General features: G+C 39.0%; 1 protein-coding gene across 8 annotated transcripts in view; it reads left to right on the forward strand.

Annotated features, from left to right (window-relative positions):
- Positions 1 to 16,357, forward strand: part of Phkb (phosphorylase kinase regulatory subunit beta) — a 171,014-nt gene that overhangs the window by 76,839 nt on the left and 77,818 nt on the right. For all 8 annotated transcript variants that reach the window (XM_034523099.2, XM_034523100.2, XM_034523101.2 and 5 more), the window contains 5 exons: positions 3,252 to 3,347; positions 4,393 to 4,590; positions 7,940 to 7,997; positions 9,010 to 9,087; positions 11,527 to 11,685. In XM_034523099.2, the coding sequence (XP_034378990.2) occupies positions 3,252 to 3,347; positions 4,393 to 4,590; positions 7,940 to 7,997; positions 9,010 to 9,087; positions 11,527 to 11,685 (589 nt within the window). The remainder of the gene's footprint in view (positions 1 to 3,251; positions 3,348 to 4,392; positions 4,591 to 7,939; positions 7,998 to 9,009; positions 9,088 to 11,526; positions 11,686 to 16,357) is intronic.

Here is a 16,357-nt window from a genome sequence, read left to right on the forward strand (position 1 = left end):
CCAGCCAGCCAGCCAGCCAACAGACCAGTGGACATACCAAAGTGTTCATGAAAATGTGAAAAGAAAGAAAGAAAGAAAGAAAGAAAGAAAGAAAGAAAGAAAGAAAGAAAGAAAGAGAAAGAGAGAGAGAAAGGAAGAAAGAAAGAAACTTATCAGGTCAGCAGTGTTCCTTCCTGTTTAGGACCAGTGTTATCTCTTACTCAAGAGTTGTCTTTTTAGCAGTTGCATGGTAAAGGGAGGAGTCCAATGTCATAAATTCAGACATGTTAGTGGGTGTGGTCTCCTTGCTGAGATGTCTGTGTAAGACTCCACTCTCTGTAAGAATTCCCTAATTTAATGCCCTGCACACATGGAACTGTCTGATATGCTAGTGCTTTCCATGCTAGCTTTCTGGAGCACAGGCCAGGGATGGTGGAAGGCACCTGAGTGCCTGTTTCCCTCAGCCATTACAGATCATTGCGTAATCCTTCCTGTCTCTATCTTGGCTGGTTTTTGTTTGGTTTGTTGTTGTTTCTCATACATCTTGTCAGGAATACTCTAACTGCTACCAGGACTGCATGGGGCTTGTCACACTTGTCATATTCCCATGCTGTGCTCACTCAGAACATGGCTGCACTAATGCTTTCTATAGTCTTCTGACTAGTTACCTTTCCTTGAAGAATCACAGCTTTGGTTTCTTCTGTACGCTTCTGTCACAATTTCTGTGGCTAGCCCTGTCCTGCCCTTCACTCCACCCTCAGTGTATTCAGGATAGCCTCTTTTCAGTTCACAAAACCTATAGTCCCATGTTCAAGAGGAGGCAACACCTCCTTGGCAGCTCCTGCACATTCTGCTTGCACTGTTCTGGTATGCACTGCAGCTAAGCGCCAGCTGGTGGCTGCACTGCTTGCTTCTTTCTAGGGTCTTTATAGATCTCACCCGGGCTTATTTACTTTTTCATACTTTTCTGCTATCCTTTTAATTTCTTTGTGTGTTTCTGTTTCTCTTCAACTGTTTCTGTCCTAGTAATGAGTCTATCCACTTTTACCCTCATTCTTTTCCTCGATGGCTTGATGATTGATGTTGCTTTTAATCTGCCATCTTTATAAGAAGCCTTTGTTTCTCTCCAAATTCAGTTAGCCCAGGACCAACCAGGGAAACTACCTTTCTAAGAACATCTGTTAAAGCTGTACATAGCATGTGAGAGCTCCTGATGGCATCCACAAGGTCAGAAGACACTGTGCAATGTCTCCTCACTCTCCAGAGGCATGGAGCTTGCACAAGAGATAATAGCACTGATGACACACATGCCAACGCTGGCCCTAGCCTGGCCTCACTTCGCTTACAGAGACTGTTGATGTTAGCAGTATATAAGGCTCACAGACATTACCTTTGCCTTTGAGACTGTGTCAGAAATATTTGTCTGGTCATGAGGCTAAAGGGGAGAGGACAGCTCTTTTGTACTTCTAAAACTCATGTCCTTATAGTGGTGGTCAAGGACAATCATCTTGCACATCTATTATAACAAGCAATGACAGATACTAAGTTGGGCAGAAAATATTGAGCTCTTAGCTGTAAAGAGGCTCTGGGTAGAGTCAGCATATTATATGGAATTGTGGCTTTAAGAAGTGGAAGTTAAAATCAATGTGGGGACTGGAGAGATGGCTGGTGGTTAAGAGCTCTTCCAGAGGTCCTGGGTTCTGTTCCCAGCACCCACATGGCAGCTCACAGCCATGTACAACTCCAGTCATAAGAGATTTGGCATCCTATTCTTGGTTCTGTGGGTACCAGGCACAGACATATATGTAGGTAAAACACTTGTAAAATAAATATCAAACAGCCAAAGTTAATAGGCTTTCACATAATTCCTGTAACACTTCCTTTCCTGTTCTTGCCTTTAATTGTGGAAGGCAAGAGACTGACAAATTTACTGAGGTCAGAGTCTCTAACTGGTGATGACAGACTGCTCATGTTTGGCAAAGTGTTCAGAACAGAGCAGACGTCTGTCTTCCTTTGAAATCTGAAGGCCTAAAAGTGCATTCAAGCAGATTCAAAAAAGATTTCAAGCAGGTGATAATTCTGTGCGGGCTTTCCTCCGTGATGTTAAAGACTTGCTTCTAAATGGGTAAAGGCTGTCTGTGCTCTTGTTTGATTCTGAGGGGTTTTTGTTTTTTCCCCTCCTGAAAGCCCAAGCTATAATGCTGATAGCATGGCATATATTTTTATACAGAGGTTAGTATTCTATCTCAGTTAGGAGAAAGTTACCTTCTGAGATTACTTTCTGTAGGCATGCATACATCTTAAAGGCTGGCAGCTAAAATACTTAAGTAACCAAGTTGTTTATTTCTGGCCAGAAAATAGTAGTTTTACTATTCATTATCACATGATGGACAGAGTTGCCAAATTTGCCATTTTAGTTACAAATTGTCTGTCTGTTTGTCTGTCTGTCTGTCTATCTATCTAGTTCAAGTTCAGGCATTACTGGCCTACAGATACACTGTAGATCCTGTCCTCTATTCACATATTCACAGACCCCCAACCCACTTATTTTCCTGCTATTTTTTTTTCTAATAGTCTGCTTGCTGCTGCTTCCACCAAAGTCCAGTCTCTCCCTTTGGTCTTATCCTTCCTAGCTGCATGGACTTAGTCCCACTGTCCATCTGAGCCAAGGGTGAAGTTCTCATATGTTACTATGTACCTCATATCTGGGTCAGCTTTGTGTTCTGGAGCAATGTTCAAATTCATTCTTATTTTTCCTCACAGCGAAGTATGTTGTACTCTAGGGAAAGATACTCTAGGATACTATGGATATTATGGATGTAATTTGTTAGACATCTTATAAAATCAAAACATTTATAAGAAAAGAGGAAAATATAAAAATAATATCTAATGATTATAAGATTGTTTCAAGAAATTCAGGACATACTAAAAACATAAAGAAAAGTAAGGGGCTAGAGAGATGGCTCAGTGGTCAAGAGCACTGGCTGCTCTTCCAGAGAACTTAAGTCCAGTTCTCAGCAGTCACACAGAGGTGCACAACCGTCTGTAACTGCAGTTCCAGGGGATCTGATGGCCTCTCTGGCCTGTACCAGGTGTGCATGTGGTACACAAACAAATTCATTTATGTGTTAAAGAATTAGTGGAAATAAGGTCTTTAATAATCTCTTACACATTGCATTCAGTGATAGAAAGTTTGTGAATTGTCTTGTCTCACAGAAAGAATGCCACATGGTTTACAATTCTCTGAAATGTGTTCCTTTTTCTATTTCCAGGGCTGTTCTTGGTCAGTTATATTTGTGGATCTCGACGCTCACAATCGCAACAGGCAGACTTTGTGCTCACTGTTACCCAGAGAGTCACGCTCGCATGTGAGAGAATGTTACAGCAAAAAAGTTCTCATTTACAGTTTTTATTTTGTCTTACCAGTCTTCAAGAAAGTACACTGCAGTGTGGAGTTCTTGCACAACAAGAGGACGCGATAGATAGGCCTATGCCTCTGTCCTCCAGCCTCTGGGGCTCAGGCAGGACTTAAATGGTTGTCAGCAAAGCTGTCCAGTCCTTTAAGCCTTTGTTAGACAACAGGAAAATAGATATTATTTCTCTTTGGGAGAAATTAGCAAAAGTAGCCTAAACAAAGGGAACATTGTTTTTAAAATGGGGGTTTAGGAAAATATATTTCATCTAGGCACTGAAGGGCCTTTTATTTGTTTGGTGAACTTCTGTATATTTACTGTACCTGACTGAACATTTTCCCAGGGATTGTTTATGGTTTCATCCTTCAAAAACTACCCCAAATAGAATACTTGACTCTTCTATATGAGTAATAGCAGATTGTAGTGAATACAAAACCAATAACAAAGCATTATCTGTTTTTTAATGATGTTCTATTCATTTATTGTACCACTTAAATCTTCTTTGTCAACATCCTGACATATGTTTCCATGTATTTTTGTGAACATGACTTTTTGTTTTAAGAAACTAGAATAGTGTTTTTCTATGAACAAGCATATTTCCAATCAATAAACAGATTTCTATAGTATAACTTCTGATTGCTTCTGCAATATAAATTCCAGTGGATGCTAATTACTCAGCTGTTGGGCCTTTTGTTTTCTCCTTTTCATTATTATGGGCAAATTGCTCTGTTTACTAAATTGTGGCAGTATTAATTTTTTACATTATGTTTAGCTATAATTTTAAGTTCTAGCCTGATATTAAAATTTGAAAATTCTTTTAATTTTAATGAGTAAAGTGCTACCTATTTTATCAAGCTTACAAATCACACCATAGGAACGTCTGTCTTAAGATCCTTGTCTGCTGACAAGCTTCTTGGCTTTAATTTGACATGAATTGTTTTGGACTGTGTGGATCGTATCACTTCCGACATTTACAGTCTTGTTGTTGTAATGACTCCAGAACACAGATGCCGCCCTGCTCCCGTGTATCAGTTACCCTGCGTTTGCCTTGGATGATGAAGCTCTGTTCAGCCAGACACTTGATAAAGTGATAAGAAAATTAAAAGGAAAATATGGGTTTAAGCGTTTCTTGCGAGATGGATACAGAACACCATTGGAAGATCCCAACAGACGCTATTACAAACCAGCAGAGATTAAGGTACCATGCACTGGTCTGTGCTGGTAGCACACACAAGTTGTCACAAGCGCTGACCCAGGAGAGGAGACTGACTTTTTGATTTTAGATCCCACTCATCTGTCTGTGTTAATATTATATATTACTAAAAATAATTGCTCCTATACCATGAGCTTTTTCTGGGGATTGACTGCTATTATACATCAATGCTTAGAACTGTGCTTGACAGATAGTAACTGATCAATAAGTATTAACTCTTCTTACCACAGTGACCACATAGATTCATTGGTAAAACAATATTTTTAGCATTTTTAGTCTTTTACCTATTTCTCTGACATGGCTTTATTTTATTTGTCATCTGTGTTTCTGTTACTAAGCAAATGATCTCATTAAAACTAATATCCTGAGCTGGAGATAGTGGTTCCTGCATTTAATGTCAGCACTTAGGGACAGAGGCACACAGAGCTCTCTGAGTTTAAAGCCATCCTGGTCTATAGCGAGTTCCAAGCCAGCCAGGTCTATACAGGGAGACCCTTCCACAAAGCAAAATACCTTGTGGTCCTTCATCCACTCCTTCATCTGCTCAGGAATTCTGGAGAAAGCCACAGACTGAACATATGCCATCCAGTCTCTAGTATGTCCTTGTTGGTCAGTGCCTGTCACTGCTCTCACTGCTCCTCAGTTCTGCTGTGTGGTCCTGGAGGAACTTCCCCCTACAGACAACCTTGGACACAGGTTCTCAGCTCTCTACCCTGTTCCTGCTGGTAACCTTTTGTTTCTGTGTGGTGGCCTCCACTGTACCTTTCCCTTCAGTGACACTTACCCCTGTGTCTTACCTCGTGGAACATGCTGCCTCTCTTGAGGTATTCCATATGGAGGTATTCCATATCTATAGATATAAATATACACATGTATATCTCTGTGTGTATGTACTTCCTGTGTCTTTACTCAGTTTTTTGGGAATCCCACTGTGCATTTTCTTCTCTGATAGGACATGAGTCTTTGTTCCTTATCTTTTCTATTCTACCCTTCCCTCCCTTATGCTTCACCCCATTTACCTTTTCCTTTGTCATAAACACATTAGTGCCCATTACTAAAGATATGAACAAAACCCTCACTCACTTTTTGGTCCTGTTCATCGCCTGTCTTCTGTCTGGAGCTCTGACCCTGAACAACATGACTGGGTATGTCTGTGTTTTGTATGGGGATCCAGTATAGTGCTTACTTTTCATGTCTGGCTCATAGCCCAGGCGATACAGTCCACCAAGCAGGGAAGACATGTCTTTAGGGGTGGCTAGCATCTCTGGCAGCATGAACGATGTGTAACTTACAGGCAGTCTAGCTGGAAGCCGAAGCTATCTGAGTCATAGTTCTCAAAGCCAACCTCTAGTACCTTGCTCTGTCAGCTGCCAGCCCAGCCTTACCTCAGAAAGTTCTCACAAGCTTTCAAAATAGCAGCACTGACAGGGGACACCTTGTCGGCCTATGCAGGCTCTGGGCTGGTTTCAGGCAGTTTCAGTGGCTGGGTTAAAGTGAATGCTTGCTCACTGTATTTTGCTGAATCTCTGGTGTCTGTATGTATTAACTGTGTTCTCTTTTTTGGAGTTTTCTATTTCCTGTGACCACATTTTCCCCTCCATCTCTATTCTCTCTCTGTCAGTTTTCATCTCCTTCTGCTTCTGTGATCCATCTTCATTGTGCTTTTCTTTCTACCAAGCTCTCACCACTATTGTAGCAAGTAATGGACTCTGTCCCTGACTCACAGTGTGCCTTAAAGTGTCCTCCCTATGTGTGCACCTGCTGCTAGACATACATCTTCAGTTCAGTCTGCCTGCATCTAGCTCCTACTTCTCTGCCTAGGCCCATATCTGAGTCCCTCTAGGTATTTCCTTACCACTTAGCCATCTTTTTTTTTTTTTTTTTTTTAAAAATTAAACATTTTATTGATTGTGTATGTGTGTGTGTGTGTGTGTGTGTGTGTGTGTGTGTGTGTGTGTGTGTTATGCATGTACACGCACATGACCATTAATATGAGTGTGCCATGATGAACATATGGAGATCGGAGAACAGTCTCCAGTGAATTAGTTCTCTCCTTCTACCATGTGGATCCCAGGGATGGAACTAAGGTCCTTAGGCTTAACATAAGCAAGTGTCGGTCTCTCCCATAGAACCATCTTGCCAGCCCAGCCACTTAACCACTTTTATCCCCTTTAGACATCCTATGTTTTCCCTCTTTTCTGTGTTATTTCTTGGCTTAACCTGGTAGTTGATAACATAGGACAATTTTGTCACCCAACTCAACATGGACAGGATCTGTAGATTTCAGATTACTGCTTGAGTTGGCATCAGGTTAGTGGAGGCTGGGTATGGTACCTCATAGCCTGGGTTGCACATGAGTTCTTTTGTCCAAATTGAGACACGTGTCTGGCCTGTCATTTTTTTTTTCTCTTTAAATTGCTCTTAAGGCTTTGAGTTGATTTCCTTATTTCTTGCTTCATGACCCCTAAGTATTGCCAACCGCCCAGCCTGGGAGTCAGCATAAAATAGACTCTGATCCTTCTCAGTGTCCACTGGTTCACCGACCTCCAAGTCTCCTGGTCGGGGAGGTCTTGAGCATCTTCCCACCCACCTGCTGGGCTTCAGCTTTTCCTGCTTCTGCTTGTGCATTCTAGAATTAGTGACTTAAGAAAGCGTCTTTAACATGTTTTGTCCCCCATGAGACTGGCGTGTCTACTCTTTGCTCCGTGCAACACTTTAGCTGCTTTCTTGCCATTATCACCCTTCCCTGGTACTCAAGACACAGTCAGATGTTTCTTAATCTATGTTCCTGATGTGCTGTGTATGGACAGTGTGTGCTGTGCAGTTGTTATTCATTCATTTGCCAGCCTTCCCACTGGCTTGTGAGCCTCTTGAGGCAAAATGACTAACTTTTGTCTCTAGTGTTCTGTCTGGTTTTGTGGTTCTCAACTTGTGGGCCATGACCCCTTTGGGGGTCACATTATCAAATATTCTGAATATTTACATTACAATTCATAACAGTAGCAAAGTTACAGTTATGAAGTAACAATGAAATAATTTATGATTGGACGTCCCCACAACATGAGGAACTGTGTTAAAGGATTGCAGCATTAGGAAGGTTGAAAACCACTGCTCTAGTTAGTGCTGGGTGTTAGTGAGTACTTAGTACATACTCAGTGACTGCTAGTTAATGAGTTGAATGAATGACCTTTTGAATAAAAGTTCTGAAAAATACATAAAGAACAATTGGCCTCAAGCTGAGATTTATTACTGTAAAAAGTCCCTTGCATATAACCTAAAATGTAGTTACTATAGTTTGTTAATAGAAATCTTAATGTTTTACTTTCTCTTTTAGCTGTTTGATGGCATTGAATGTGAATTTCCCATATTCTTCCTTTACATGATGATTGATGGTAAGTGAACTTCATCCCAAAACTTAAGATGCAGACTACAAGTGGCTTAAAGAATAGGTGAGGGTTGAGCAGATGGCTCCATGGGTAAAGTGCTTGCCATGTAAGCATGAAAACATGTGTGTAATTGCTAGCACCTGCCTGGAAAGCATGTGGCTGTAATTTCAGTGCTGGGAGCAGAGATAGGTGGGTCCTTAAAGCTACCAGCCAATCAGATTAACCAGATGAGTGAGCTCCAGGCTCAGTTGAGATACCCTGTCTCATATTTGGAGAGGGATTAAGGAAGACACCTAGTGTCAATCTCTGACTGCCACACACATGCACACACACACATATTCACCTGAATGTTCACATGAACAGGCACACACAAACACTAAATAAAAACAGTAAAAATAGCTGAAATGAATGATTCCATTCATCTAGCAGTAAATTAGACTTGGGCGATGGTAACAACTCAGTATTTTTATGTTCTCCTGTTTCCAAGTGAATGTCAAATCTTTATGGAATTTTAAAAAATATCACATGTATATGCATATGCTGTATGTGTTTATGATGTATGTGCATGAATTTTGTGAGTACAGGGGCATGCATGTCCCAGCACAGGATTGGAAGTCAGAGGACAACTTTAGATTTCTGTCCTTACCTACCACATGCTTAAAGAATTTCTTAAACCATGTAGAAGTCATTAATACCGATGCCAGTATCTTGCTCATACTTATAAAGAAAAGCTTATCATAGAAGTCATGAATTCTATGTTCATAATATTGACTATCTATGCCATTTATGCTTATGTATAGTGAAACTTCAATTAATTCAATGTTTAATTCTAAATGCTAACATGACTTTCTAAAATCAATTATTATATGTCATACATATTTGCATTTCTCTTTAGTTTTATGTTTTCTTTTACATAAACTTTGGCACAATAATTTTTAAAAGGCTTAGAAGTTTTTATAAGGGAAAATCTTTGCTTATTAAGCACAGCCTGTGTTGGGTTTTGTATTTTACATTTTAGGTGTTTTTAGAGGCAATCTTGAACAAGTCAAGGAATATCAGGACCTGTTGACACCTTTGCTTCACCAGACCACAGAAGGTACAGCTCTTTTTATCAAGAGTTTTTTCCACCAGTGTTTCCTTGTTCGTTTGAAGTATGTGCATGAGCCCTTTATAAAATTCATCTACATTAGATTGAAAAATAAATGAGACCTCAATCGAAATTAGAATGACCTCTATTAATTTAGTTTAACAAATGTGTTTTACAAAAGTAGTTCGTCAGGCATGACAAGGATGGTCATGAATGTAGGTGTTCCTGGATGTGGTGATACTGAGGTGGTTTGCATATGGACAGAATTGTGTAATGTTCTTGGTATAGTTCCATTACTCTGTGTAGTGTTACAGCCAAGTCTTCTAAAACTGTATGGCTAGGTGAGTATTTTAGTTAGAGTGTCTGTTGCTGCAGTGAACACCATGGTCAAAAAGCAGGTTGAGGAGGAAAAGTTTCATTTGACTTACACTTCCATACTGCTGTTCATCTAAGGACAGGAACTCAATCAGGGCAGGAACCTGAAGGCAGGAGCTTGTGCTGAGGTCATGGAGGGGTGGCTCACTTCCTGAGCTTGCTCAGCTGGCTTTCTTATAGAATATAGGATCACCAGCCCAAGCACAGAGCAATGGACCGGGCCTTTCCCCATCACTAACTAAGAAAATGCTTTACAGCCACGTCTATGGAGGCACTTTCTCAATTTTGGTTCCCTTCTTTCAGGTGACTCTAGTTTGGGTATCTAGTTGACGTAAGACCAGCCAACACAGTGAATGAAGCCACAGACCTTCAGAGGGCTGCCTGAAAAGACTTTTCTTGGATATACGCAGGAACATTGACTGGGTATTCTAGACTCCTCTTTGGAGAAGCATCTGGGGCTTTTAGCATTATATTTTGATGTTTGCCCTGATACAGAGATGTCATTCTTGAAAGATGGGTTTAATGTTTTAGAAATAGTCAAAATGCCAAATTTTAGGAGTAAGAACATAATGGTTTAAAGCACCAGTAGGGCCCATAAAAAAACTAATTGTAGAATACCCAACGGAATTCAAGAGCAGTATTCTAGATATCTTTGGGGTTTAGAAATATTAATAGAACTATAATCTCATGAGAATAGCTTTGAAAATTGTATGTAAGTTAAATTTTGATGTGCTAGTCAAAACATATACATAGTCTTATGCACATAATAAATGAACTGTCATTCACAGCACTGGGCTCCATTCCTTGTTGCACATGAAGTTTGTGACTGTGTGTGTGTGTTTCTGTGTGTCTGTGTGTATGTGTGTGTGTCTCTGTGTGTGTGTCTCTGTGTGTGTGTGTATGTGTGTGCTTGCATGCACTCACCCATACACCTAGGATTCCAGGAATACCTCAGTCACATACTTCATATCTTGTTTTACCCTTTCAATGCTTGTAATGTTCAAAGGTGTGATATATTTATGGACAAAGAACTTTAAACTAAAAATTAATACTAAATGTTAAAGGGAGTTATGTTTTCAATATGTACTTGTCTTCTTAAGAAATTGTGCAATAATGAAATACTTCCGGAATCAGGCCTTTTAGTATTCAGGAAGGGATGGATCATGAACACGTGGAAGTGGTTACCTATCATACTCTGCTTTATAGCTTCATGTTCACAGTGATGGTCACAGTATTCCTCATAGACCATAACCCTTTCTCTGATTGTAGACACATATATCACTGTCTCTGATTGTGATACCTGTATTGTAGACACCTATATCACTATCAATTCATGCATGAAGAAGGCAGCAAAATTTCAAAGCCCTGGTTTATATTTTGCAAAATTAACTTTACTGTGGATTGTTGTTACAAAATAACTGTCTACCACACCTTGCAAGGAATGTATCTCTTAAATAATGATTTCATTTTCTGAAAGGTGTAGCTTTAAAAGATAAGTTTTAAGAAAAGATTGTTTTTCTTTTCTTCAATGACACTGAACTGTAGAAGATGGGCTTAATATATAACCAGGGATTCATTTGTACTAAGCAATGTCTCAGAATTATAATTCTTCATTAAAGGTTAAATAGTATCTCATTTACAGTGCTTCGGTAGACTAATCCTATTTAAAATAACTTCTCTTATGGCTTTGACTATCTGTATACTATATATACATACATATTGTTCACACACACATATAGACAGAGACAGAGAGACAGAGAGAGACAGAGATAGACAGAGAGAGGGAGACCTAAAGTTGTTTGCTGTTAGAGGAAATACACATACATAGCTGCCTAAAGTTTAATATACGATTGGCGTCATTCTAAAGTCAAGAAAGTTTTCTCCATATGTTTTTCCTAAGAGTATCTGAGAGGATCAGAGTCTCATACTTCTCTATAGACCACTGGATCTGCTCCTCTATAAGCCACCTTTGTCCCTGCTGTCCTGTCCTCATGAATTCTTCAAGGAGAGATTTGGGAAGAGCACAGCTTTGTTGTAATTTTGTTTTGTTTTGTTTTGTTTTTAACTCTGTAGGATATCCTGTTGTACCAAAGTACTATTATGTGCCAGCTGACTTTGTAGAATATGAAAAAAGAAACCCTGGTAGTCAGAAGCGGTTTCCTAGTAATTGTGGTCGTGATGGGAAGTTGTTTCTTTGGGGACAAGCTCTGTATATCATTGCAAAACTCCTAGGTAAGTGGTGAAGATTGGGAACCTATTTTCTTTCTTCATTATTAACTTGTTAGGAATAAATATATTTCTGGGTGACGTTTTCCTTTGGGTGGGATTGGATTTGGGCAGAATGTCTCACTGTTAGTTCTTTGGTGAGTTTCTGGGTTGGAAAGGTATTAATGGTGTCCAACAGTTCCAGAAAGTAAAGCACATGATGACTGTGTGTGACTGTGTTTGCATTCAACTTGGAGCTTCTAGCAGAAGGCTATGAAAGCTATAGTTGCTTTTGTGTGATGTGAGAGCATTTCTGACTTACTCTAGCAGGCATGTTTGAGCATTGCTTCAGTAAATCATATGGTCATCTTTGATAGTTCTTTTTTTCTCCAGTAAATATATATTGGTAATTTTATTTCTCACCTAATGGCTTAATAAAACTCTTTTTTTATATAATTATTTGAATAATATTTTTTAGCCGTTTCTACATTTGAATCAGAATATGCATGAGCAAATTTAACAAAGACCAAAATTCTTATTTTGCATCTTCCTATTCCATACTTATATAAAATATCTAGTATTAATAACATTTCTATCAAAAAGGCTGTAATGTTAGAGTCAGGATTTATGTACTTTTTATGAATGAAGCTAACTAAAAAAACCAAAACTTCTTACCGTATGAAATACTATTGTCTTTGTAGTTTTGTGAATCTATATTTAAACATGTGTTTGTGCTGGAAGAGGGATCATCTTTGGCTTGTTTTCATCATCCATGAGGGAAGAAGATTTCAGAGGCCAGATTCCCAGAGTTCAGTTTCAGGTTTTCATATACATTACCCAAGAGCAAACAAAAACCAGGGAAAGAACTCAACCCGATGCTCTTTCCAGGTCTCTTCTTTTCTGTGTGTTTTCCAAGTCTTGTATGCATTTAACCTAATTAAGGGCATGCAGGAAGGTTTGCTCTCATTAAAGGGGAAAAGGGCTTGTTTGTTTGTTTTATTTTGTTTTTTCTCAGCAAAAAATTCCTTTACAGGTGTTGGTTTCAGGTCTGTAGAAAAGACAGAAAGTCTTAGTGGCTGGAATGCTGATGTCTGTCTAATTTGTGTGAATATAAAGAGGTTTTTGAGACTTTGTGATAATTAAACACATTTTAGTCTAGGAGCAGTTACTCGAGGTAAACGCAAGAACTTCATTGCAACTGTAAGCTTCTTTCTACCTAGAGACTATAAAGGACGTGAGGAAATTGTTTCTGTTATTCTGGCTCTGAAAACTGACTCCTAGAACCTGAGATGTGAAGCCATAAACCTTTTTCTTCCTGGTGTTCAGTAAATACCAGGTTCAGGTTGGAGTTGCTGCAGTTGGAAAGAGTGCATAGAATATAATTCTGCATCGCCATAAACCTGGCAAGGCCCACCCCACCCCTCGACAGCCCCAGCAGTTTGATTACCAAATAAACTCTCTTTCTGTTCACCAAGTGGTCTAAGGCATCGGTTTACTGCATCATCACTTACAATCCTATGCTGGAAATACTTGATTACCTCTGAGGTTGGGCACTGTGCTGTTACTGTTCCTCCTTTGTCCACTGTTCACTGTAATGCTAAATATTCAATCATTGACCATTACATTTTCTTCATGGTCGTCTTTGTTCATGAGATGTATGCCATTGAACTGGCACCCTAAGGAATCGTGACAAAACTCACGAGTGTGTGTGTGTGTGTGTGTGTGTGTGTGTGTGTGTGTATTGTCATTAATCCTCTAAGGATATTTGCCACTTTTACCACTATGGAAATTAATGCAATGACAATTAGTGTTTCAATGCATGCTAATGCCATCAGTTGGTTTTGTTTAGTGAGTCAGTCTAAAAGGTTCCACTTTTGGGAGTAAAGGCACTGTGCCAGGTACTGGGGATATAGTCATGAGGAAAAAGTATACAGCCTGTGGTGTTCTGGTTACACATTGTATAAATTCCAGTGTACTGATAGAAGTAGTGCCTGAAGAAATGCAAATAATTCTTTCAAGGACTTGGCTAATCAGATGATTTATTATCTGTTTTGGGAGATTAGCATTTAAGTGTCCTAAGGATACAGCTTTTCTTAATTGATCTATCATCATTTACAAATAGAAATAAAAGAATTCCATTTCTATAGGATAACAGTGAAATATTATAAAGTACTTGTCATTTGTGGAAAGTTTTTCACTTAGTGATGATATTAATGAACTAAGTGAATGATTTGCTCTTTTAGAAGATCAATATATAAATCAACCCTTCATCATCAGCCAAATTGAAATCAACAAATTCTTAACATCTAAATGTCTGCTGCAATGAAGTCTGTGTTTGTTTGGTTTTGATTTTGAAACCAATTTTTTTTCTAAATAAAAAGTACATCTGTTATATGTTAGCTATGAACAGTTTGCTTAAGTATTTGTGTTCTGGCTCTGGCCCGGATACCGGTGGCGAGCAGTCTCCCAGCCGATCTGCTCCCCTCTGGAAACTGAGTCCGGAGGCACCCTAGGGAGGGCACGGATCGCAGAGCAGAAGAATACACAGCCTTGGTGTATCTACTCATCAAGCATACTGAGCAGACCTGCCCAAAACTCCGATGTCCTGGAATTCCATCTGGATTCACTGAAGACACAGCATCAGAGGCTTATCAACTTACTCTTCCCCCCACCCCTCTTTTAATATCTCAACGCCCGTAATCAGCTTGAAGAAGTTAAAGAAGAGTCAGTGCCCCTATTCCCTGGGCTTGGGGACTAATGTGGTTAATAATGGTCTGTCTTTCTAGGGAAAAGTAGTGGTTTTGTTGGAACAGGGAGGATTAGCTAGGACTTATTGCATAGCCATAACCTATTGGTAGAAATCTGTATAATTATTATCAAGATGAAGTTATAATTTCTTAAATGGTACAAAATTTACTTTGATTTCAAATTTAAGGTTTTCATTGGTACGAGCTTCTTATTAATATAAAAGTGAGATGAATATTGATACTCTCATGGGCATTGTGCCTGTATAACACATTTAGGAATACAAGATCTAGACCCAGTCCTTCTTTAACTTTTTTAACTGATTTGGAACGGTTAACCTATGAGTTAAGGGACTATAGCAAATTCATGGCTTTGAGTTTATTGTTAGGAGGTTTCCCATATTTTATTTAGAAATAGCTGAGAGGAGTTAACAGACAACAGTCCAGATTACTTTACATGGATAGTTGGTTTTCAAAACATCAGAAGTCCATAGAATTGATGTTACAAATATTTATATATTAATGTTCATTTTGATTAGAGACCTGTCTACTCCTGACAGCTTCCTGTCATGGATTCTAAGAAGAAATTGAGCATCCTTGGAGTTACTCCAGTTGTGCGGTGACAGCCACTAGGCAATAATTGCCTCTTTCCATCTACAGACAAATTACTGTCCAGAAAAGGACACACTTGCAGAATAGTCGGCTGATTATATCTGCCTAGACAGAGTAATCAGCGCTTAATAATTCTGCATCACTAATATCTGTCAGATGATTCTGGGCCAGAAGGCTGAAGATTTGATGCTCCAACGTTCAGTAGTATAGGGACTTTCCAGGTGTTCAGCGGTCTCTATAAATTGGCTAAGTTTTAGAAGGTATGCTTAGTGCTTCCCATAATTTCAGTTAACTCAGTCATTCTGGATTTCTGACGGGGTTGAAGACCTATAGTTTCATAGCCAATCCTGGCTATTTACTTTGAGAGAACAGATCTGAGTGGAAGGTTTTCAGCTGATATTCATTCGAAAGCCAAGAAAAAAAGCCAGGTTCAGAACTAAGTGTTTTAGTTAGGAGAGATGACAGAGGTTCTGGTTAGTCAACAGAATGATGGACTGGGTATTAGGACTATCTTGTACCTCACCGGTACAATTAGGAATGACTATGCTCTAATTGCATTTTGAGAGAAAAGTTTTATTTTAACAGGAAGGGTGAAGCTAGGTGATGAGAGAGAGAAAGGGGGGTGGGGGCGGGCATGGAGGCAGATGTTCATGTGTCTCCACCAGTCAAAGATAGTTTATATATCTAGGTTGGGTATTGGGTTACACTTCTGATTGAGCATTACCAAACTTATAAAGCCTTTGATTAACATTTTTAAAAAATATATAAAAGCCAAAAGGAGGAGGGGGAATGGGATAGGGCTTTCTAGGGAGGGAAAATGGGGAAAGGGGATGGCATCTGAAATGTAAATAAAATATAAAATAAATAAATAAATTTTTAAAAAAAGAAAAAAAAGGAAAAAAGTATTTGCATTCTGTAAAATGAACAGATTTTTAGAATTAATAGATGCTCAGCATGTAAACAACACTAAGAACTTAGTACTCACCTTTTAAGGGTTCTTACCCTTGCTGTTTTTTCTGCTGTTAGGAATATTTTCATATTATTATTAAGAACTTGCAGGAGTTAGTAAAATATCCTTTGGTGATTTTGTTTCTTGGACAACATTACAGTCATGCTTATGGGTTATCACAAAATAAAACTATAATGGAAAAATATTTCCAAAGCTGCATAGAATTTTACGATCATTACCTCCCTAGTCTGTTTTTCAGAAGTATTCATTACCTAAAAGCTCAGTACTGAAAGCATTGTGTAAAATGAAATGTCCTTTTTAAAAATAAATAAATAAAGGATCCGTGGATACAAACACATTGATAGCAAACTCAGCAGGTTTTGTTTTTATATGA

The sequence above is a fragment of the Arvicanthis niloticus genome, chromosome 18 (genome assembly GCF_011762505.2).
Source record: "Arvicanthis niloticus isolate mArvNil1 chromosome 18, mArvNil1.pat.X, whole genome shotgun sequence".
NCBI lineage: Eukaryota > Metazoa > Chordata > Mammalia > Rodentia > Muridae > Arvicanthis > Arvicanthis niloticus.